We start from the raw sequence: 25,884 nt of genomic DNA, 5'->3' as shown, positions 1-25,884 counted from the left end.
GGGCCTCCACCACAGGAAGTGGCAAGTTGGAGGTTAAACGGAGTCGTAAGACAGGTGGGGCCGGGGAAAAGGGTGGTGGCGGAAAATCCGCTCCACCCTCTTCGCCGGCTAATAAGAAGGGTGGCCCTGTCGTTTCCGCCCCGACCTACGCCGGGGTGGTGATGGCAGGGAAAAAAAAGGCGAAGAAGAACGAGGTGGGAACCTCGAGGGTCCCCCCCTTCTCTGATAAAAAAAGGAAGACCTGATCAGGTGGATGAGAGGAGGAAGAAAGCGCGCGTCCCGGTCCCTCTCAAAAGGGCGGCGGTCGGGGTGACGGTCCTGGAGGGAGGGCAGGAGACGTACGCGCGTATCCTAAGGTCTGCGAGGGACAAAATATCCCTCGCAGAGTTAGGAATGGAGAATCTACTTTGTAGGAGAGCGGTTACCGGGGGCCTTTTGTTTGAGGTACGCGGTGCCGCCTCGAAGGAGAAAACGGACCTCCTGGCAGATCGCCTGCGGAAGGTCCTTACAGACGAGAAGGTGCGGGTCACCCGCCCTCCAGGGGCCATTTGGCGCCATTTTGGATTTTTCGGAATCCATTTGGGGCCATTTGGTACGAGTTTTGCGAACCCGGAGTGCCCGAGCACAGCAGTACCGTAATCTACGGCAGTCCTACGGGGCTGTCGTGGACCGGGGAGTCTTTTTCAGGACTCGCGAGGTAGGCGGCCTCTATAAAAAGTGCGCCCGGCCTGGACGGGGCCGTGAGGGATGAGCCTTTGCTCTCCCAACCATCCTATGGGAAGGAAAACCCAGACAGAGAACCGGGGGTCCGGCTGCCCTGCTTAGGAGGCTGCCTAGCTTCGGCTACCCAGTCTCCAACAGCCGGTAGGGGAAGGCGACCCTGAGTGCAAACGCCCGGTCGGCCGGGACCGAGAAGGGGCGGGGTTTTTGTCTCACCCCACCGGCCTAGAGGAAGGAAAACCTCGAGAAAAAACCACGGGGTTGGGTGGGCCTATTCTCCATCCATTGCACGCCGGTGCAGGATCGAGGATCGATCTCCCGTCTATTGCACGCCGGTGCTCCGGCAGGGCGGGAGATTGCGGGCTCACCGTGGGTCGCCTGGGCCGCTCGGAATTGAACCGAAGTCGGGGCCAGGCGGCCCTGGGAGGGAGGACCCACCGGGCCACCCGGACATCTTCCGGGGTTGGTGCCGGTGGTGTCCTGCCGCCGGACGTAAGGACCGGCGGCGAGTAAGGTAACCCATCGGTCGGCGACGGCAACAACTGGGGGTTCTTCCTGTGCCCTGTCCTCTCGCGGGCGGCGGGGGCCTGGGATCGAGCTTGCTTGAGGGTCCCTTGACGCGCGGGAGAAGTATGGTGGGGGTTCCCCCTACCCAAAGCCGGCCGATGGGTGGCGGACTTTAGGCTGGTCGCCCCGGCGGGTAAGGCGATGGAGGGGTTGCAGCCTTTTTCGCCCCAACCGTCCGGGGGGCCCCCTGCGTGGCGGCGCCTGCCGCGGTGCCCCGATTGTCGGAGGTCGGGGACCCCCGAAAGCCCACGGGAGGAGGCTTGCCTCGCCCGCTGGTGAGTAAGGGGCCGGAGCCCAGTGCCCCCCATGGTAATTCGGAGGGCCAGAGGCATAGCCAGCTCCCCGGGGAAACTCGGGGCAACTCGGCCGGCTGGGAATTCTTCCTGGTCGGTCGGAGAGGCCATGTCCCTGGCTGGCGGAGCCGTGGCGGGTCGTAGTTAAAACCCAATAATGAGCGCAAAAGATTTCAAGAAGGAAAGTACAAAGAAGGGGGCATCGGGAACAAAAAACCCTCCGAGTAAGAACAGCGGCCCGAAAAGAAGGTGGACGCTGCCGTACCCACGGACGACAAAGGAAAAGATTTGGACAAGTTTCCAACGTGGGGAGATCTTGTCTCCAAGAAGGTGCAATCGGAGGCCATTACTCTGAGGAGGACGGTGCTCGAGCACAAGTTCGCGCAGGCACAGGTGGAGCTGACAAAAAGCGTTTCTCCTCCTCCTTCCAAAGAACTAGAGGAGGTCATGGAATATGAAGAGGAGGATCCGACGGTGACGGAGATGGCGGTCGAGACTCAAAGTGCGAGTTCGGGCACTTCTGAGGCTATAAGGAGATGGCAATCTAGTGTGGTGGGAAAGAGAGGAACATACGTTCCCCCTTTCATCTCCGACACGGATGAAATGACGGATGGAGAAGACTCCCCTTCCCTGGTTCGGAAGGCCCAGATAATACAGAAGGGTATCCGCGTGGTGGAGGCAGTGGCAAAAAACAAGCCTAGAGAGAAGCTGGCGAGCCATCCTTTGGGTGACAGAATCCAGGAGCTTAAACTTGAAGAATTGAGGGCTAGGCATAAGGAGTTTATCTACTTCCGTCTGGCTGCTCCATACGACGAGGAGGGCCCTGAATTGGACGAAGAGACGGAAGTTTACGCTAACATAGTAGATGAAATCTACTTTGAAATGGAGAGAAGGTTGGAAGAGACCACGAAAGTTAGGAATTCAGCACTTCGTCAGAATGCTGAGCTCGAAGAGGAGATTAACGAACTAAAAGTTCGGGTCGGAGCATTGGAGGAACAACTGTCGGCGGGGGGTATTACCCCGGTCACCACGCCGGCTGTAATGGAGGTGGATGCACCACCGGTCATACAGACGGAGGTTAACTTGGAGGCCAGGCTTGACAGCATGGAACGAAAAATGGAGGTTATGATAAGGAAGATACTCTCCTTAAAAGGTGGGAACAGAGCGGTTCCCGATCCCGTGCGTGTTGGTAACACCGCTTTGGATAAAGGTCGGGCCAAGGCAAAGTCGATAGGAGGACAAGACAAGGGAGGGAATGCGAGCTCATTCCCTCCTTTGCCAGGGAATACAAGGAGGAACTCGGCTCTTTTAAGTAAAGATGGAGATACATCTAGGGAAAATAAGACGAAGATGGGCTCTGGGCAGACAGCTTCGGCTGCCCCCTCGAGCTCGAAGGATGGTGGAACTGGCAGGGTAGTCAGTACAACAGGGAGAACGCGGGTACCGGCCCCCCCGAGGACCGCGGCCGTCGGGGTTACGGTTATTAGGGGTAGTCCGGATACTTACGCGCAAGTCTTGATGTCCGCGAAGGAGAGGATATCCCATGGACATCGGCATAGAGGGATTGAAATGCAGGAGGGCCGTCACTGGGGGCTTCTTACTGGAGGTCCCTGGTGAGCGATCTGCTGAAAAAACGGACAAACTCGCGACGAGGTTGCGAGAAGTTTTAGGCGATGAGGGAGTACGGGTCACCCAGCCCTCCAAATGCGTGGATATACTCGTTGGAGGGTTGGATGACTCCGCGACTTCCGAAGAAGTCGTGAGGGCGTTGGCCCGAGCCGGCGGGTGTGGGATCGACGAGATCCGCACCGGGCCGGTCCGTAGGTCAGCAAGAGGTATGAGTTCTTTTTGGGCTCGATGCCCGATTGAAACCGCAAACGCGGTAGTGAAGAGTGGCGGAGTTCTTGTCGGTTGGTGCAAGGCGCACGTCGTTCTGCCGCCCCGCCCCTTGAGGTGCTTTAAGTGCCTTGAAGCTGGACACGTCCGGTTGGCATGCATCTCCGCGGTGTTATCGGTGCGGAGCCCACCGCGCCGGCCGCTGCTCTGCGGCTTCCTCAAGGTGTCCGCTTTGCGCGGACTCGGGGATGCCGGCTGAGCATCGGTTGGGGGGGGGGGGGTGCTCTGGCGTTAAGAAGGTGGGGAGACGAGGGTCGTCACAAGACCCGGGAGGAGGTTCCCGGGCGGCAGTTCTTCCTCCCCCGAGGGAGGGGGTCACGAAGATTTTAACCCCGCCGAAGCATTGAGGTATTTCCCACCCTGGCTTGTCCGCTCCGTTTGACGTGGAAAGCCGCAGATTCTTGTACGTGTGACGTGTTAATCGAATGTGATTCCGCGTCTCGTGCGCCCTATACTGTGACCGGACGGCACCTCCTAGGGCCACGGATCGCGTTGAATGTCCCCTTAGTTCAACGGTCGCCACTCGGTTTCACCTTTATCACCGAGAAGGTAAGTATAATCCCACGGATTTTCAATTTAACTAATCTTCTCTCCTTTTAGGTTCCCGCCACGGATGGCCGATCTCCCGCGCCACTCTCGGATCACCGATCTCAATCACCGCTCTGGATCAACGTTGGACCAAGATGGATGACCACCGTCCCTTCGGGTAAGTATCAGCACTATGGTTAACTAACTTAATTAATACTCTCTTTTTTCAGGTTTTCATCACGGATGACTCATCTGCACCGCCGTCCCATGGATCATGGATATTAATCGCCGACCGGGATCAACGGAATAACAAGATGGCCGACCACCGCTGGACCCAGGTAAGTAGAAGTATCGTGGTCAATCAACTTTTTTAATCCTGCACTTTTTTAGGTTCCCGACACGTATGGCTCCTCCGCATCAACAACAGTTGGATCACCGATGAGAAATTTTCGACCCGGATCAACGCTTCTACAAGATGGATGACATCCGCTTGATCAGGTAGGTGAAGGGTAAGTTAATCAAATCACTCCGGGTATATTTTATATACTGATTGAACAATTGATTTATTGCTCTTATTTCACACAGGTGGTAGTTTACTATAATTCTCTTTACACAAGATGGCGTTCGCACGCTTCGTCAACTCGCACGCAAGTCCTTTTTGGTATCGCAGTACCGTTCGCCTTTCGTATCGGCGACAATTAACGCGTTTCGCGGGCGTTCCCGATTGTTTATGGATGACGGCGAACGATTGTTTAAACACTCGACTTATGTTTGCGGGACTTAGCGCGATCGCGGGTGCTTCTATCACGAATCTTAGTTTCCCGGGATCTCCCCTTCATAGCGCCGAGAGGGATACCCAAAGGGGTTTTAGCCGGTAGGAGTCCGGCATAACCGCCCGCCCCGCCCAGGGGGCGGGGGTATCCAATGCAGGATTCTTCGCCGTAAAAAAAGGTGCGGGTCACCCGGCCCTCCAAGAGCGTTGAATTGGAGGGTTGGATGACGCCGCAACTGAAAGGGACGTGGTGGTAACCCTGGTCGCGGTTTGCGGTGGGGTAATGTCCGCCAAAGAGGATGCGGAGAGGATCTGTCGCGGGGAGAGAGATCCCCCTGCTGCTGATCCGCCTCCGAACCAGCTGTAAATGCTGTAGGCCTTTCAAAGGCCTGCTCTTTCCTAGGGGAAGCTTCACGGCTGGTGGATTGGGGGGGGGGGATTTCGCTGCGGCGAATCTTCCTCCCTTCCAGCTGCGAGTGCTGTAGGCCCAGTAAGGGCCTGCCCTCCGCCCCGGCAGAGGCATCGCAGCTGGTAGTCTTGCCGCGGGCCCAACAAAAGGCCCGCCCTTCGCCTTTGGGCGGGGGCACTACCGTGGTAGCGATAGGAGAAGGACCGCACCTCCGGGCCTCTCCCTCCGACGAGGGAGGGACCCGGAGGAAGGGAGGTCGGCACCCCGGCGGGGACTCCGGGGTGTCGACTAACACCTCCCACAACAACGGGAGGGGTGGCGGGGTGGGTGGTGTCCACACCCCCGCCACACTTAGATACGCGAGCTCGACAGAGCCACCGAGGCCTGGCCTCAAAGGAGGGAGCAAAGTCTGGCTCGGCGTCGGGGGGCGCACCGGATGCAGTAATAAATGTTCCCGGGCGCCCCCTTAAGACGCAGGTTAGGACACCCGTGTGGTTTTAGCCGGTAGGCCATGCATGTGGAATCGTAGGCGATGCACATGCATGGAATCCAGCAATCCCCTTGTCCTCTCCTCGGAGGGCGGGGGGGTCTTCCCCCTTCCAGCACAGAGAGGGGGCCACTGGGGAAAGCGGATACCCCGCGATTCCAGTGGTTGAAGATTTCCACACGTAAAAAAAAAACCCTGGCCGCGGTAGGCCAGTGTGGAGAGGAGGAAATAAGGGCTGGCCTGATCAGGCGATCCCCTTCGGGCCTGGGCTCCTTGTGGGTCCAGTGCCTTGTGGGGGCCGCGAACGCGGCCATTCAAAGAAGTGGCATCACGGTGGGATGGAGCAGAGCTCGCGTAGAGCTGCTCCAGGCCCGTCCCCTGCGGATGCCTGGGCGTGGGTCACGTCCGGGCGAGGTGCACCGCCCCGGTAGACCGCAGTGGTCTCTGTTACCGCTGCGGTGAGAAAAACCACCGGCCTAGCCTCTGCCCTGCGGAGGCTCCGAGGTGTCCGCTTTGCGCGGACTCGTGGCTCCCGGCTGGGCACCGGCTGGGGGGGGTTGGCTGTGCCCACCGTAAACAAAATGGAGGACAGGGGGGACGAGGGCCGCCGGTTAACTCGGCTGGGAGTCGAGTGGCGGTTCCTCCTCCTCTCACATCTGCGCAGACTTTGGCCTGTGTGGAGGTCAAGATAGGTGGTGAGGGGGTAGGTCCTAGGACCTCTTCCTCTCACCTATCAGAAGGAGAGTAGGAGCAGTCTGGGGGGGCTCGGGTGAATTCCCTACGGGGGGGCAGAGCTCGGTCCCGGGCTTGGGCTCCCTGGGTCAGCGGCCCGCGGGAGTGGTTGGGTTGGCTCCCCACCACTGGTGTGCCATCCCTTATCTGCCTCTCTCGGGCTGCGGGGGCCGAGGCTCAAGCAGGGATTCTTGAGCCTCGACCCCGCCCCTGCACAACACCCTAGGGGGCGCGGCGATGGAGTGGTGGTCCCCTGTTGCCGTAACAAAGGTGGTACTCCCGCCCTGTGCGCCATCATCGACGCACATGGCGGGAGCCTGGGAGGTTCCGGGGAGGGGGCGGTGTATTTGCACGTCTCCGCGGGCCTCCCAGGGAGTAGGGGCGCCAGGTACGGCGCCAGGTGGTGGGGGCGTCACCGGATGCATAATAACTGTTCCCGGGGCGCCCCCCCCCCCCCGAGACACCAGGTAGGCCATCCGTAGGAGTTTTAGCCGGTAAGAGTCCGGCATAAGCGCCCGCCCCTCCCCGGGGGCGGGGGTACCCATGAGGGTTTCTCCTACGCAAAAAAAGGCAGGTGCCCAGCTGATCCCAACAAACGAAAAAGATTCCTTAGATGGTGGGACGACGAGTGTGACCGTGTCATCCATGATAAAAAACAGGCTTTCACTGCATTCAAGAGATGTAAAAGCTTACATATATGGAATTCAAAAGGTTGAATGCCCTCGCCAGGAGGACGATTAATCGCAAGAAGAAGGAAAACTTTGAACAGTTTTGCAAGGAAATTAACAGGTTTACAAGTTTGAGCTACGTGGAACACCATGAGGATTTTTAAGAACGCTAGAAAGAACGTAGAGTGGAATAAATGGCAAACAAATAATAGAGAAGAAGATATTAAAAGAGAGATTGACAAACTTGCTTCCCTATGTGTAGGCACGGAGCCGGTGAGTGATTTCGGTGAGGTACATGAAGAGATTATACTTGAGTCATCCTTTCAGCGGTCTGAGCTGGACAGGGCCGTTGATATGGTAAGGAAAAATTCTGCCCCAGGTCTAGACGGTATGGAGCACAGAATGGTCAGGGAGCTCCCGGAGGTCAGACGTATTTGTTTACTCGAATTGTTCAACGTTATTTGGTCCACGGGTATTTTGCTGGCTGACTGTGCACAGTACCAGGTAGTTGACAAGGTTGGTCGAGAAAAGGTGCGCCCTATGTCTCTATCGTCATGTATGGGCAAATTGATGGAACGTATGATCAACGAGAGGCTGATTTGGTGGGCGGAAAAAGAGAATAAATTCAGCAAGACTCAAAATGGTTTCAGGAGAGGCAGATCATGTGTTGACAACTTAGCTAAAATTACTTCGGACATCGGATCATCTATGTGCGTAGGTGAATACACTTTGGCGGCTTTTCTGGACGTTTCGTCTGCGTACGACAACGTGGATTATCGCATTATGACAGACAAATTGAAGGCACTCAAATGCCCTTCAGGTATAATTAAATTTATCAGCAAATGTCTGTACCTGAGAAAAGTACGATTTATCATTAATTCAAGAATTCGTTGATCGTCTTGTCTTCAAAGGGCTCCCGCAGGGTGCCGTTCTGAGTTCGGCATTGTATTCTCTATACACTGAAGGTTTGAGTTCTGATTTACCAGAGGGAGTGGAGGCTATGGAGTTGGCTGACGATATTGGTTTGTATACATCGGGCCCTAACCGACAGCGAAATCGGCTTCTCCTTCAAAGAGCAGTTAACATGATCGCCGATAAACTGAGCAAAATTGGTCTGGATATCGAACCTAAAAAGACTGTTCTCGTTGAATTTTCCAAATACGGTGGATGGGACAGGACTCTGAATATCCAAGTTCAGGATTGTGTGGTATACAATAGTAGGGAGGCTAAATTCCTGGGAATCTGGTTGGACAATGGCCTTAGGTTTCATCGTCAAGTTCAAGAAGTGAGAGGAAAAGTTATTGTAATAGAGCCAATTCTATTATGAAATACTTATGCAAGGTTTCAAAGGGTATGGAGGTCAACACAGCTTTAATGATATACAAAAGTTTGGTGAGATCTATTACCAATTATGGCAATTTTGTGTATTACCCCAGGGACAGTGCTTACCAGCTCAAGCTAGAAAGAGTCCAACATATGGGTATTCGCACGGTGTTAGGGTACAGAAATAGCACCCCTAATAATGTCATCGTTGCGGAGGCAAAGGTGAGGCTGATTAGAGACCGGGCAGAGATGCTGGCAAGGAATTTCGTTGGTAAAGTTATCGCGTATAACGATAATGGTTTATGTTTTAAGTTGCAACGATTCTACGAGCGGGAGAATTTCGCTTACCGTCAGCCTTCGTATAGGCTGTCAATGTTGTCGTTGATTTGGAAGAAATACCTCCCATTGAGGGATAGAATGGGCTTGCCTAGAAAATTCGAGATTTTTCAAGGGTCTTTTGGTGCACATACGTATAAAGCAATAGGCTTCTCTGGAGCTGATGGTACTTCGAAGGGACCATAGAGACAAACACATTATGATTTTGTCCGATTGTAAGCCGGCTCTTGAGGCTATACGTAATAACCATTTGAATGTTTATAAGAACCGTAATATCACGAAGGCAAGACTTTTTCTTTATAATCTGGAGAGGAACCACGATAGGAGTATTGTACTGGTTTGGATCCCGGCTCATGTCGGCATTGCTGGGAATGAAATGGCTGATAGTCTTGCTAAGGAGGCTGCGTGCGAGGAGGCGGATCCGGATATCGAGGTGCCCGTCAGTGATCTGATGATGTATACGAGAAAGGAAACGTGGGATTGCACTCAGGAGTCATTAATGATGGATGCTGTATACAAGGAAATCTTCTATTTCGATAATTTTTACGACAGGGAGGCACTAAAGCCCTGGTTTCATAAAATCAATGCTGAGAGATATTTTGTGGTACTCATCAATAGGTTGAGAGTCAACCACTACAATCTTGGTGTATCATTAAAGAAAAAGGGCTATAAAGGATGAGAGGAGTGAATGTGGCCACGAGTATGAAGATTTGGACCATATTTTGCGAATATGTAGTAGATTTGACGATTTGAGAGCTAATATGGATGAGGAGCTCAGAGCCGAGGGTTATTTCGCGGAGATAGATATGCACAATCTTATTAAGAGGAGAGAATGGAACATTATATATATTGTTTTTAAATTTTTAAAAAAGATTGGCAAAGTTATATAGCAAGTTATTTTAACGATAGTGTGTAGTATGAATCATAACTTGAGGGTTGTTTATTTGGGCTTAATTTTGTTTGTATTAGCTTATCGGAGCGGGTATAAGGCACCGTAATCTCCCTCACCCGAGGGAACTTTCAAAAACCCCCCTTACGGCCGAAATACATTTTATTGGTGATATTACGAAAGAAAAGTATCTAACTGAGACAATGAGTTAAATAAAAATAGGCTGATATATTTTATATAGTTATATAAATATATCAGCCTATTTTTATTTAACTCATTGTCTCAGTCAGATACTTTTGTTTCGTAATATCACCAATAAAATGTATTTAGGCCGTAATATCTTAACTGAGGTTATTACGATATACTTATAAGTATGAATATAATGATCGCTATTATAATACCTGATGACATATTATTGTCACATATTACCAAAATATCTATCTATCAATTTCCTTAAATATACTTTTTTCGACCCATATCATAAGGAACTTTTTTGCTCATTTTGGTAAAAGTTTACAATAACTTACACAGCTCGGATTACTTTGACCTTGACATATGTTGTCAAGGACATAATACTGAGTAACTTTTCCTTATAACTTAATCGGCGGTCGCTGCTTATTAAAAAGCTATAAACAAAAAAAGTTTGGGTAATTATTTACAATAACTAACACAGTTCGGATTACTTTGACCTTGACATATGTTGTCAAGGTCACCCTCCTGAGTGACCTTCAGAAGGTTTTAGTCGGCGGTCGCTGCTTATTAAAAAGTTATAAACAAAAGAAGTTTGGAAAATATAGCAGCTATTTTGAGTATTGGAAGGCATAAACGATTAATATATACCACCTTAAGTGTTTAAACAGTTAAATACTTTTAAAACGCGTCACTAACCTACATAGGTTAGTTGACGCGCTTTAAACACTTAAATACTTTTAAAGCGCGTCATCTAACCTATGTAAGTATTCTCTGCTTTAACAAAAAGACTTCAATTTATCAATAATTTACTGCTTTAAATGTCGTGTTTTGGTAAAGCAGCGACTTTCTCGCGAAATAAAGTATTCACTGCATTAACAAAAAGACTTTAATTTATCAACAATTTACTGCTTTAAATGTTGTGTTTTGGTAAAGCAGCGACTTTCTCGCGAAATAAAGTAATCTCTGCTTTAAAAAGAAAACGTAATATTAGTCGTTTATGCCTTCCAATACTCAAAATAGCTGCTATATTTTCCAAACTTTTTTTGTTTATAACTTTTTAATAAGCAGCGACCGCCGATTAAGTTATAAGGAAAAGTTACTCAGTATTATGTCCTTGACAACATATGTCAAGGTCAAAGTAATCCGAGCTGTGTAAGTTATTGTAAACTTTTACCTTATAAATCCTCCATCTCGGTACATGACTAAAAAATATTGTTATATTTTATTAGAATTATGTGAATTTTTTCAAATTAAAAAAAATGGTAGTTTTTTAAATTCTTTGAAAAACTATATTTCAGAAACAAATGATTTAAAAAATCTAAAAAAATTTTTGAAGGTGTTTTTCAACAAGTACTTTTATTTAAAAAATTACGGAGCAGATCTAAAATGTCATTGCCGGATTTTGATCAGTTTGTGATGGAATACCCCATATGTATAGGGTTATGTGGGGTGATGTGCAACACTTTCACTCGTTGCTCGGAAAACATATCCAAAAATCAAATTCTTGAATATATCATGGCTGTATAATGTAGAGGAAGGAAAATACTAAAATTCTGCGTGATTAGATTTTCAAAATTTTAAATTTTTCCTAAAAATTTTTCGAGTTTTCAAAAACGTCTGTTTTAGCATTTTCAAATTTTCTTGGGGTGATGTGCAACACAGGTAAAATTAAGGTAAAAAATGCATGAATATCGACATCAATCGACTTAAATGTTAAATTTGGGCTTCTTAAATACAAATTAATCGAAATCTGGTGAACAAAAAATTTCACTGTGTTGTAATCGACCTGAAAAAAAAATCATTTTTTATTTGATTTCTTATTTTTTTATCGCTTAAAAATTAATATAATGAAAGGAAAAATGCAAAAAACTTTATTTTTCATCATCTGAATCGCAGTTGTCACAAGTAAAATAGTTGCGACCTTGCATGTCGACACATTTCACATCATGTTGCACATCACCCCAAACACGCTATTTTGCGCGGACTGGCGTGACACCAACACAATGTAAGAAAATCACAAAATCGCTTTGGATTATCAAAAGTACTTGAAAAACTGACAATATAAAAATATTTACCTATAAGATGACTAAAACCAATTCACGAAATCACTATGAATGTGGAAAGCAAAAATTACATTCAGCTCGAGAAATTTAACTCGCTTTTCGTACAGCAAACCAGGGTGCGTGCTATCTCGCGAGTTATTTATCTAAAACAAGGTACTGTCAACACAAACAGATGGCAGTATGCGGTTCTGTCAAATGTCGACATGCAGACCAGGAATCGGAAACGTTGCACATCACCCCATGTTGCACATCACCCCACACAACCCTATATACACTTTTCACAAAAATTAAAAGAACATTAAATTTTTCTTTAAAACTAGGGAAAATTCAAGCAGCTGTAACTTTATTAAAAACAAACGAATTATACCATTCAATTATACCATTCAATAAAGCAAAATTTCAGCTTTAAGAATCTGTTTTTTGAATTGCGGTACAATGATTTTTAACGGAATTATGAGCAATTAAAGTCAAAATGCTTATTTCTTATTCAATCCGCGATAACTCAATAGCAAATAATCGTAGAAACATTTTTAAAAAAAGATTTTGCAAGAAAAATTTCAAGCTTTCACAAGCTTTCAAAGTATATATCTTTATCCTTTTTTTTTAATCCTATCAGAACTTATTTATTAGGGTTAAAAAAACATATTTATTTTGGTTTTGTCATTTGAGTACTATTATATATTAATAAATATACACGACATATTCGACTATTAAAAAGTTCTTACTTCAATATTCAAACAGGAAGAAAGTTTGTGGATTAGAATGGATTAAAGTGAGCTCTTCGCCATTTGATAGGGCAAAGTGTCTAGTTTTTGGACATATATGATTGTTTATCCGTCTTCGTCCGTCTTTTATGAGAAAATTGACGTCGGGTTTCACTCGACATGGTCGAACGTCGTCTACGAATAGCTCAGCGGACGACGTTCGATCATGTCGAGTGAATATGGATCTATTTTCTCATATAAAAGGGACGAAGAGGGATATATAATTTGTTTAAATATTGCTATTTTGTAATGATTAATTACATCCATATTTTATAACAATTAATTATATCAATTAATATAATAGCGATGAGTCGAGGCTCTATTGGAAATCCAATCGTAGGGAAAGCGGGCTAATTAAGAGCTGTTCGCTGTTGACGATGCGAAAGTTTTGTTAAAAATATTGTTATTAAAAATATTGTTTATTAAAAATATTGTTCGAACGTTTCGGTCCTTATTCGGACCATCTTCAGCATCTAACAAAGATCACGAAATATAAATGTACATGAATTCGCGAAATTATTTTGTCATTTTTATAAAAACACTTACATGCTAATATAATGTATGGTGAGTATGTGACAAAACGGTGATCGCCCACGAATGACGAGGGGTTCTTATTAAGCCTCCTCTCTCTAAGTTCCTGCCACAAAGGATGGAGTAAGTGAAGATGTTCTCGCATTCCTGAACATCCCATATCCCATATCCCATATCCCATATCCCATTGTTATATATAAAATTGTGGAGGCAACTCACTCTCCCCATTCGTGACACGTGCTCCTTACGAATGGGGATGTGGGCAATCACCGTTTTGTCGCGCATTCTGTAAATCCGTGGGCCAATCAAATTGCTCCACGTTAATTATTTGTTCTCCTCGAGGGGGGAGGGAAAGGAGAGGGAATAATACTAGCGGAGATATAATTGCCTTTTCGTCAGTCTTTCTCGATCAATAGTCGGTTAAAGACGCGTTCTGTAATTTCTTGTCAACGCCAAGTTGAGCTTGGTTTTGATTTCTGTCGTTGCTTTATACAATTCACTTTGCGTCCTTTTTAGGATACAGTGAAAAATATATAGAATATATAAAATATATAGAAGATTATACTTTAACACTGTTTAGGATTAAGGTAAAGTCGTTACGGTGGGGCCCTGTCGCGACAGCGAACGCCCCTGGCGCGAGCACAAACAACCCTCGGGCCTGACCCGAATTCGCCCGAGATCACCCGGTTGTCGCGCCTACTGTTCCGACATGCAAATGTAAAACGCGTACGCGTTTCCTAATTTGCGTATATCGCGCAACGCGTCACATCGCGGATCGATGTGATTCGTCCTTCGTGAGGCAACGACCCCCGCCGAGGGTCTCCTATCGGGACGAGGGATGATCGATATCGATCCGCGCTCTCTTCCGTTTCTGCCGTGCTAAGGAGAAAGTCGAGCCGGCCGTTCGTGGCAATTATATTATCGGGAGTGCCGAAAGTAATTGCGCGAAGTCCGTATAGTTTCATCGGGAGCCGCACCCGCTCGATTGGTCGCCGCGTGAAACATCTCAGATAGCTTTTCCGTTCACGTGAACGGAGAGTGAGCCGGTTTTCGTCGCGCGCGAATTCCGTAAAGTTGGGTGAGTTCAGTGCATCCGTGCCAAGGGTTGAATCGTGCGCACAAGTTTCGTTGCGATCTGCACCCGCTCGATTGGTCGTCGCGCGAAACATCTCTTTTCCCGAGTTTTCGTCGCCCGTAATACGACGGGACGACGCACACAGACGGATCACGTGATCACCGCGTGTGGTAGCGTGATCCTTGGCGAAAAACCCGTATCGACGGCGAAACTGTCATACGACGCGAATCCGGTTTTCGCGAGTGCCTCTATCTCGAGCGTCGCGATCACCGAGATTTGTCGATCATTTCTCATAAAATCAACGCCGGGAATTCGATCCCGATATCGACCCCGCTCGCGGCAATCTTGTCGTGCCGCGCCGTACATTGTGAACGCGGCTCTACCGCACCTCGTACCTTTGTGATTTAGTGTAAAATTCGTGCCCGCTATCGCGTCCCCGAGTAACCAAAGTGAGCCTGAGCCTCTCACACGTCTCCGTGTTCGCGGTCGCTCATCTTCCTCGCGAGCAAGATATCCGTCGGTCGCGTGCAAGATCTCCGATCGCGGGGGCGGTCATTTATCGCTCTTCAAGATCTCCGTTTCGCGGGCCACGCAGAGATACCGAGCGACTCAAGATTTCCGCCCGACATTCCGCGAAGGCTCAGCCCGCTCGGGTGCGCGAGAGTGCGAGAACTGTGTATCAGACTGTACAATAAATTGTGCTTGTCAATCAAATAAAGGGCGTGCGTTACCTAAACCCACTCTTCGCTAACTCCTAGGCTCTTGCTCCGCGCCCTGGTCAGGGTGGTCCCGGCATTCATTCGTGTCCCGAGGGCACCTCGGCAGAGCACGAAACAAACACACTTGCAAAATGGAAAATTTCTGAACAAATCGTCAACTTTCTAATTGTATGCGTGCAAATAATCTAGATTTATCAAATTATGAGGCTTTAATAAGTCACATAACATCATGTATTAATACTGAATTACCCAAAATCGCGTTGGAAGCACTGAAACGAAAAATCATGATTTTCACGAAGAATTTGAAGTCAAAATGGGTAGCTAGCTCTTACAATTACAACAAATTTATTACAAAGTATAAAAATTGGTTAAATTGTGAATTTTCTTTTCCGAACGAAGTACTGAATTTAATTCCTACTTCTTCACGTACGTGTATGCCTCTTAATAGATCAAAAAGTTTCGTAGAATGTTCCAAACGACATAAAAGAAAGGGAACTAAGGAAGTACGGAATAATCTGGAAATGATTGATTTTATTGTTCGGAAAAAGTTGAAATCCGAGATAACGCGCTATTTATATATAATTTTATCCAGAGACATCCCGAACATGTCAAAAAGATTAGACAATTCTGTGAAGAAATTGAAAATGGAACAGATTTGATTGATAAGGATACTGCATTAAGTACTTTTATTTCTGCAAAATTAACACGCTATCAATATAATATTATTCGTGACGTCACCAAATTTAGATTTAGAGCACTACCTAGTTATTATCAAATTCAATTATCGAAAAAAGATTGTTTTCCACAGCGAAAAACAATAGAAATTTCTGAAATAGGTGTCAAAGTCTCTCTACAAAGTCTTTTGGATCATACTGCTTTTAGATTCATTAAACTGCTATGTCCTCGTTTAAGTGCATCTGCAAATTTAACGATGATATCTAAATGGGGTTGCGATGGTGCTTCCGATCAATCGCGTTACAAGTTGAATTTTGATCATCCCTTATACGATGATTCTAGTATTTTTATATGCAGTTTTGTACCAATAAAAATTTATTCTAATGAAAATGGCGAAGTATTGTGGACAAACGATACCCCTTCCTCAACTCGTTTCTGTAGACCGATCGAATTCAAATTCGTGAAGGAAGAAGAAACTGAAGTCAAAGCTATTACTGAGAGAATTAAGGAAGAAATATCTTCTTTGATATCATCTGTTTCCGAAGAAGGTATTTCGATACAGCATACGCTTTTATTTACTATGATCGACAATAAAATCTGTAACATAATGACAAATACTAAATCATCGATGAAATGTTATATTTGTGGCGCTTCTCCAAGATGAAATGAACGATTTGAATTTAATGAAACAAAAAATTGTGAAAGATGAATACTTTTCGTTCGGACTTTTTTCATTACATTGCTGGATTCGCTGTTTCGAATGCTTATTACATATTTCGTATAAAATTAATATCAAATGTTGGTCAGTGAGGAATGAGAGTCATAAACGAGAAGTCGAGCAAAGAAAAAGAAAGATACAGACTGCCTTCAGAACAAAAGCAGGTCTCTTGATAGACTTCGTGAAACAAGGAAAAGGTACATACAATGATAGCAACACGGCCAGAAAATTTTTTGCTAATCCAGAATTATCAGCTGCCATTATAGGTTTAGATAAGAATTTAATAACCCGATTTGGAGTTTTGTTGCAAGTAATCGCTAGCGGTAATAGGATTAACGTGTTGGAATTCGAATCCTATGCTTTTAGAACTGCCGAATTATTTGTATCATTATACCTATGTACTATATGCCAGTCTCAGTCCACAAATTATAGATTCATGGCAGTGATATTATAAAAAATGCTATCGTACCAATATCAATAGGACAATTATCTGAAGATGCTCAGGAAGCAAACCATAAATATTTTAGAAAATATAGAGAAAATTATTCGCGAAAAATGTCGCGAATACAAAATAATAAAGATGCAAAATGTCTATTATATTTCAGCGATAATGATGTAGATTATGATGATTAAGTTCAAGAAATAGATGTGAGAAGCAAGAAAAACAGTTCCTTTTCTATTATAAAACTCACAAAAATTAAGCATTCTGAAGTTTAAGACTATCATTGAAAATCAAATTGATTTTATTTTTTAACCGACTTCAAAAAAAGGAGGTTCTATATTCGGCGTGTATGTATGTATGTCCACGATTTTCTCTAAAACTACAGGACGGATTTAAATGCGGTTTTCACTGTCCTATAGAGCAATTCTCCAGGAAGGTTTTAGTATATGAAATATCGCGCTAGAACATCAGAGTACGGAGCAGTAAGGAAATATGCGATAATAATTATTCATATTAATTTAATGAAGCACTAAAAAAGTATAAATTAAAAAATTTTGTTAAAAATAGAACCGACTTCAAAAAAAGCTCTAAAAAGTATTTAAGAAATAAAAAAAATTGAAAAAAGCTTTAAAAAGTATAAAATAATACTTTTAAGAATCCCTTTCAATTTTTTGAAATCGGTGCAAAATGAATAATACTTTTAAGAATTCCTTTCAATTTTTGAAGTCGGTACCAAATTAATAATTACTAAATTAATTTGGCGCCGACTTCAAAAATTGAAAGGGATTTTTAAAAGTATTATTCATTTCGCACCGATTTCAAAAAATTGAAAGGGATTCTTAAAAGTATTATTTTATACTTTTTAAAGCTTTTTTCAATTTTTTTTCAATGTGATTTCTGCCCAGTGCTCTGAATGTTAACGTGAAGAAATTCAAGCAAGCGCGGGTAAACGGTGTACCCTGTGCCGTTTGCCCATAAAACGACTTGGTATGCCTAATCCCGATCTCCGGGCAACAGATGACCCCGGTCGTATCGATCAACATGGGAGCGAGTGAGCACGGCACTTGCGACGGTGACTCGTCAAACGTGAGCTACGATCGCTCGACACGAGTACCGAGGGGATAGGGAGCCCCACCACCACACGTGGCTAGTGGTGCCCTATCATTTGGTGTCGGACTCTCGGGGGCGTAAGGGTCGCTGGAGGACACGTGGGGTCTCGGAGAGACAAACATGTGTTGCATGACCTTTATAGTAGGGGGGCTTCGGCCACCCCAACTCCGCAGTCTCTCGAGACCGTTGACGCGTGCCAGGAGCTGCGGAGCGCCTGCTACCTGGGTAAGACCTCAGGTACAATTAGTGTCATAGACACGTCAGTGTCATATAGTAGTCGCCGGGAAACCGTGCCCCTACGTCTGAGGAGTCGGCTTGTCCGGGAGTACGTAATCGTGAGGAATGGGCTTTGTAAGGGGGCTTTTAAAATTCCCCGGTGTCGGCTCTGATTCTAGCGTGAAGGGAAGTACTGGGAAGAATCGCGCGACACCCCGGGTACTGGGGGGGCTAACCGCCCCCCTAGACTCCCCGGTGCGGTCGTAACTATGACTCTCTATAAAATAGCCAAATGCCTCGTTATCTAATTAGTGACGCGCATGAAAGGATTAACGAGATTTCCACTGTCCCTATCTACTATCTAGCGAAACCACTGCCAAGAGAACGGGCTTGGAAAAATTAGCGGGGAAAGAAGACCCTGTTGAGCTTGACTCTAGTCTGGCAAAGTACCATTTTATTTAAAAAAATGTTATATATTGATTATTGCTCATTTTTACATACTCAATTCACTTCATACGTTACAGTTATAGAATAATCATCTATGCGCTTTATGAAAAATTGTTAATTAAATAAGTTTGATTTCATACACTAAATGTATAATAATCGTACATTATTTATGTCAAATTTCAAGTTATTTCATTGAAAAATGTGGAAGTTATAAGCAAATGACCGAAAAATGAGGCGTTCGCTCCACTGTGCGACGTCGCGAAGAGACGAAACCGAACCCTGATGGAGACCGCGAAATATCTTTTGATCTAGTCGGGGTTGCCGCCGTCTTTCTGGGCAGAGGCCGTAAACACGGCAAACTTTATTCGAAACAGGTGCCCTACGAGCAGGGTGAAAGGGAGGACTCCGTATGAAGCCTACGGAAAATCGCCGGACATGAGTTACTTCAGATATGAGGTATACATCCTGGACCTAACCCCTAATAAAAGCAAGTTGGCACCGCGAGGAAGGGGGTTTTCATCGGTTACAGCCAAGAGTCGAAAGGATACAGAATCTGGGTTCCGAGCGAGGAGAAAATACGGGTGTCGAAGGACATAAAGTTCCTGGAGGAGATGTCCAATCAACCGGGCAACCTTGCGGACAACCTCTACCTGGAGAAACATTATCCCCGAGACGGATCGAAACCCATAAACGAGAGTAGCACGCCGAAGCTCCCGAACGAACCCTCCGACGAGATTTAACTGGTCGGAAACCACGGTCGACCAGGTGACGACGACGCAGACATTGCAGACAGACGTGACGACCAGATGGACCGAGGAAGAGGAGGACGATGAGGAAGGAGAGGAAGAATCTCTTCCCATCGATCAACCCGATGGCGTGAGATGAGGTCCAGGTAGACCCTGGAAGGTGCTGACGGGACGATCGGGAAGACCCCGTAAAGTATACCAAATTTTCGGGCGCAAGGAACAGGTCGACATGGCGTTCTTGGCTGAAGTTCCTATAGATCGAGCGCTGTCCAGTTCGGAATCAGAGGAGTGGATGCGCGCCATGATGGACGAGGTTAAAACGGTACTCAAGAATGATACCTGGGAACTGGTGAAGCGGCCGGAGGGACGGGATGTCATCGGAAGCCGTTTCGTGCTTCGAAACAAGCACGGTGCCGCCGGAACTCTGGAGAAACGGAAAGCCAGGATCGTCGCGAGAGGATTCTCACAGCGAGAGATTTCCACGAGACCTACGCCCCCGTGGCACGGCTGAGCTTCATTCGACTGGCCATAGCAATCGCGGTGCGCAAAGGGATATCCGTCCGATAGTACGATGTGAAAACCGCTTATCTAAATGGTACATTGGAAGAAGAGGTCTACATGGAGGTCCCAAATTCGTTGGACGAGATCCTGCCTTGCATCATCGAGGACGGGCAGTCCGACCATCGAGTCGTCGCCGCAGCGAGAGCCATGCTAAGTCAGTTAACGACCGGCGATCGAATTTGCCACATGAAAAAGGCACTTTACGGACTGAGGCAGACTGGTCGTGGCACAAGCGCCTTGATGAGAAATTTCAAAGCCTCAGGGCGATCCAATCAAGGGGCGACCCGTACATCTATTTGAAGGGCAAAGGCAACTGCTTGCTGTCGTCATATATGTGGATGACATCATCATCATGTCTAAGAATCTTTAGACAGTCATATGATTCGAAGCAGACCTGGGGAAACGTTTCGACGTGAAAAACGTCCGGGAGTTGAAGCGGTGTCTGGGAATAGATTTCGTGCAGGATCATGGTGTCATTAGAGTAAGCCAGCAAACCTACATCACCGACCTTTTACAGCGCTTCGGGATGCAAGACTGCAAACCGGGTTCGACGCCTCTCGAATCGAGAGTCTCGAATCGACGTCAGTACAAAGCTGACGAATACGAATCCATGGCTGCTGACGGTCAAAAGCCACCTTATCGTGAGCTGATCGGGGGCCTGCTATACCTCTCGTTGGGGACTTGCCCAGATGTGGCCCACGCAGCAAGCCTGCTCAGTCAGTTCAATGACTATTTCGGGAAAACTCACTGGGCCGCAGCGAAGCCTGTATTGCGCTATCTCAAAGAGACTGCGGATTTCGGCATCACCTATAAGTACGGCAAGGATGATTTCCAGGGCTCGTGGACGTTGACTGGGCCGGGTCCGCCCATGACCCGCCGTTCATTATAAATGCATATCTTTTATAGGATATGCATTCATAACGAACGGCGGGTGCGTATCCTGGGACTCTAAGAAGCAGAGAACTGTGGCTTTGTCATCAACCAAGGCTGAGTATATGGCGCTCAGTGAGGCCGCAAAAGAGGCCATTTATCTTCAAGAATTCGAAATCAACGCGGATAGAGTAAAGTTGTCTAATGACAATCTCGGAGCTCAAAGACTCGCAACGAATCCGGTATTTCACGCGCGAACGAAACACATAGACATTCGTCATCACTTCGTCCGCGAGATCGTCGACGCGGAGCTAGTCAGGCTGAACCACGTGGCATCGGAGGAGATGCCTGCCGATGTATTGACAAAGGCGTTAACCAAGCCGAAGCACGAGAATTGCATCGGACTTCTCGGGCTATCTAAGGTGCCAGGTACAGACGGCGCTTTCGTCGAGGAGAAGTGTTAAGATTTACCGACCAACGTGTGCGACTTAAGCGCCGTCTGAGCTAACCGACTGTGGCGCGTTGACACGACTCATTTCCGTTATTATATTATTCACGTACGTTTGCGTTTTCCTTTGTGCAACAGCTAAAGTGTGCAATTAAAGTTTTCTTGATCTAAAGCTAAATCCCACACGTTATCTTTATAACTAAGTAGCTTAGCGACAGTAGTAATTTATTTTTGACAAACTATTAATTATTTTTATAATAAAGAATTTATTTCTCTTAATTACCAATTTGCAAAAAAATTAATTTATTTTCGCCTAAATACTAATTTTCACGTAATTAGAAATTTTTCTCTGACAAATTACCAACTTTTTTAGTAATGCGTAATTCACTTTTACCTAAATATTATTAATTTTTACGCAATTAGTAATTTTTTGTGACTAATTACTAATTTTCTAATTCAATAAAAATTTAGGTAAATATGTAGTGAAATTTTCAAATTTTGTGTATTTTGGGTAAAAAAAGATTCTCAGAAAGAAAATTGTCGCTCATGTTCCGTTTGTTTATAATTAATACTTAAAATATCATGATGTCGGTAAGTAAAGAAATAATAATTTATGGATATATATTTTGTTTCTTACTATTAGATTATATGTTATTTACAACTTCATTGAATTATATATTTTAAAATTATAATCTTTGTTAAAGCAGAGAATAGTAGAAAGCATGCAGAGTATTCTCTGCTTTAACCAAAAGCAACTGTTGTCTGCTTTAATGTCCTTTAAATTTCTCAAAACATTTTTTGAATAAATTTGGGCCATGTATTTACATTATCAATTTTATCTTGAATTGCAAGCAAGGACTATTATTATAATTTGTTCTACTGAATATCAGTTCTACTGAATATTCTACTAATATATCAATCAGATTTTTCCGTATCTAAAGCCGTTTCCGAGATCCAAGGGGATTATTTTTAAAAACAACCTCAAATATCTCTTAAGGTGGTTAGTTAAAAATGATAAAGATCCAAATTTTCTTTAAACTTGCAGCAAAACTAATTTAGATATTAATACGTATGTGTGTTAAATTTGAGTTCGATTTACCGTATAGTATTTAAGCGAGATATAATCGCTTAAAGTTGACTGCCCAGATAGCAAGATGACGTCTAAGGACGTCTTAATGACGTTAGAGGACGTCATAAGACGTAATTAATACGTCATTTGACGTCACTCTGCTACCTGGGTGTATTTAACATTGTGTTTATGGCCGCTGAAGTAGAAAAACTAATACTTGGACATGTATTTGTCAGTAGCAAAAAATCTAAAATAAGGATTAAAATAAAAAATTGAGCAAAAGTAATTGAATTTTTAAAGAAGTGGATGTTTAAATTTCAACGACACTGACTGTATAGTATTATAGTATGATAAATAAAAAAAAAATTGGGTTAGGTTAATTTGGTTAGTTTTTTCGTGCGCGGTCATGCTTTGTGGATGTGGCAACGTCAAAATACTATTTTATTTTCTGTAATTCTTTTTTATTTTGTCGGTTTTTAATATTCTAAGAGAAGCAATAGTGTTTAAAAATCTGTTTTTGAATTTAATAATAAAAGAATTCATTGAACTTTATTGATCAAGCCTAATTTTGACTAGCATAGTTGGGATTAAACGATTTTAGAGAAAAATGATGAGATTTGACCCTACATGGTCGTTTGAAGGTCACGTGAACGTCACCTTCAATTTCTTAAATGGAACCCTCTCATATTGTAGTATATCGTTTGAAAGGGCATAAAAAGGAAAAAATTTTGGCGCCAATTAGAGGTCGATACGTTGACCCATTCAAAACTTATTTAAGGTCAAAAATAGGCTTTTTCGAACTTTGACCCTAAATAACTCCCGAAAGGGTTAACGTATCGACCTCTAGTTTGCGCTAGAAATTTTCTTCTTTTATGTCTTTTCAAAAAATATACTACAATGTGAGGAGTTCCATTAAGAATTTTTTAGTTGGTGTCTCCTAGGGCACTAAAAAATTTCAAGTGGAATCCTCCATATTGTAGCATATCGTTTAGCACACGCACACGCACACACATACGGACATTTATTTTTAATGCAATTTTCCGACGTTTTAGAACATTCAGAACACATTGGCATCGAAAACTAAAAAAACAATTTTTTCTTCGGTCTTTTCTACCCCTATTTCATATATAATTCTTTAAGATTTGGTTGATTAGACTTAGCTTTATATGCGATCAAAGGTCCATATGCGAAATCCATATATGGACCATGTAGTCTGAACTCCCAAAGTCAACATCGATTTGACATTGCATGAGCTGACTCTCTATCAATTCATAAAAAGGTTAAATTTAAAATTAAAAAAAAGTGTGCAAATAAGAAACTTGCACATTGCTTCCTTATCATTACAGATCGCTACCATTGCTCCTATTTTATTTTGCTCATAAAGCTTCCTCTATGAGGAAGCCAAACTAATAAATACTAATAATTAAGCATCAAATAAAATACAAGCTTCCTTATAAGAGGAGCTTTGTGAGCGAAATAAAATAGGAGCAATGGTAGCGATCTATAATGATAAGGAAGCAATGTGCAAGTTTCTAATTTATTTAAGTATGTGAATGAAGAAAGTGACGTGAAGAGAGTGAAGTAAAGTGAAGTGAAATAAAGTGAAGTGTGCGTGAGAGAAGAGAGTGAAAGAGATGCAAAACGTGCTTGCATGTGTGTGCGCGTAGCATTGTTGCTGTGTTTTCCAATGTTATTGCCAGTTCTGAAAATCTATGGTATGCGTAATACAATGAACTATAGATTTTCTGTGCTGGCAGTAAATATTGGACGCAGCTCGTGTGCAGCGATCAGCAGACACTCGACGTAAACACCCGCGTCTAATAGTGAGTTCCGTTGTTCTTGCCTACAACGTTCTGCACGGCCCGTAATAAGGTAACTATTTTTATTTATAACTCGAAAACTAAAGCTTTGAAGAAAATTTTAGTATAGGAAAAATGGTCTCAGAATTGAGTCAAGAATCCGACATTTGTGGGAAAATACGATTATTTACACTTATTCTGTATTATACATTTTTAATAAAAATACTAAAAACTAGCAAAAAATATTACTAAGAAAAAATAAGTATACGTTATTCAAAAATAAATATTTAATGAAGGAAGTTTTATATTATTGATGACTTTTATAATTGTGTTATTTCATAATATATACCTGAATACTTGGGCCTGGAACCATGCGATTAATAGAAAATATTGTTTTTTCAATTCCATCACTTATGACGCATTGACACGATGACGTAATTCTCGAATCATTTACTGGTGTATCGCAATAGTTGCATGCACTAAACAGAAAGAAAAAGTTAAAAAACAAATAATTTTATAAATGTTACACTTTTAAACGCGCTTTTGTGTGCGTGTGTGTGTGTGTGTGTGTGTGTATGTGTGTGTGTGTGTGTGTGTGTGTGTATCTGTGTCTGCATGTGTTTTATTTTGATCATATTATGATATCTCAAAAACTTGAAACTCTATAAAAAAAATGTTTTAGTGTCAAACAGAAATTGCATGATTTTGGAAGAAACAGTATAAGCGACATTAATTTAACCTTTTTTGGCTAATCTCTTGGTTAAAAGACACTTTTGTTTTCTAAATTAACATTTTTGTAATATAAATTTTTTTACATAAGTCGATTCTTTTTAATATATTCTGCATATAAATATAACATTTATCAATGTTGTTATACAGCAGAGTTACACAGGGATAGGTAGGTAAAACGACGATAACAGTTTCACAGTCTTTAATACGAGGATACTCAAACAGCGGTTTTGCAACGACTGACTTTACATCAGATAAATAGAAAGGAACATGGCATACGCCGAAACTAAAGATCGATAGATATACGCGATATATCGAATATGTCGATATCCCCAAATGTGTGGCGATTAATGGAAACTGACTTTATACACAACAATCAAAAAATCTATATTTTTGAAACATTTCATGTTTTATACGAAAGTATGTCAGAATAAAATACGAAATATCTCGTGAAATATCCGATAACCTTATTATCATATTTTTATGCACAAAATAATAAAACAATGTGTAAAATAAAGATTGGTATACTCTGGTCAATAAAGTTATCGCAACACTCAATTCATATCAAAATTTCGCATAACTTTATAAGCATATCTCCGTGAAAAATTGTCGTATTTGAAAAAATTTGTCTCCATTTTAAAGGGTAAGATTTTGAATTTATCTTCCTCCCTCCCGCCATCTCTTCAAAAGAAAGAATGTGTTTCGTTTCCAAAAAATTGCATAATTTGATACATTCTACGGGGTGGAATAAATTTTTCTCGCAAATATCGTGATAACCGTAAAACAGGATCATCGTAAAATATGGACGTTGTTAAAAATATCACGAGATGCGAGATGTCGAGGAGGAGTGGAGGGAGATTGAGCGAACGTTACGTGAAGTATTCGAGTGACCGGCGCGACCGGATCGTTGGCATGGAAATAACAACGTTCAAGTTTCACATACTTAAAAAACAACTTTTCCGGCTGTTGTTACAACATTAATTTTGACAAGCTGCACGACGTTACGATTATTACTTTCGGACACGAAAAGTCTCTTCGCCACACGTTCGCATCCTGAGAATCCAGACAACGGAGACGACGTACGAGCCCG

At 44.1% G+C, this 25,884-nt stretch overlaps 1 protein-coding gene across 1 annotated transcript in view; it reads right to left on the bottom strand.

The window, feature by feature from the left end:
• LOC139784390 (uncharacterized) overlaps positions 1-25,884 on the bottom strand; it is a gene marked incomplete at its 5' end in the record, with an annotated part of 68,366 nt that overhangs the window by 30,481 nt on the left and 12,001 nt on the right. Inside the window, one exon of the mRNA XM_071723559.1 lies at positions 24,415-24,544. Within this exon, the coding sequence (XP_071579660.1) occupies positions 24,415-24,544 (130 nt within the window). The remainder of the gene's footprint in view (positions 1-24,414; positions 24,545-25,884) is intronic.

Source organism: Temnothorax nylanderi, unplaced genomic scaffold, assembly GCF_030848795.1.
Source record: "Temnothorax nylanderi isolate EJ_2023f unplaced genomic scaffold, tnyl_v1.0 TNYL_tig0621_pilon, whole genome shotgun sequence".
Lineage (NCBI taxonomy): Eukaryota > Metazoa > Arthropoda > Insecta > Hymenoptera > Formicidae > Temnothorax > Temnothorax nylanderi.
This window is presented reverse-complemented; position numbering and strand designations above follow the sequence as displayed.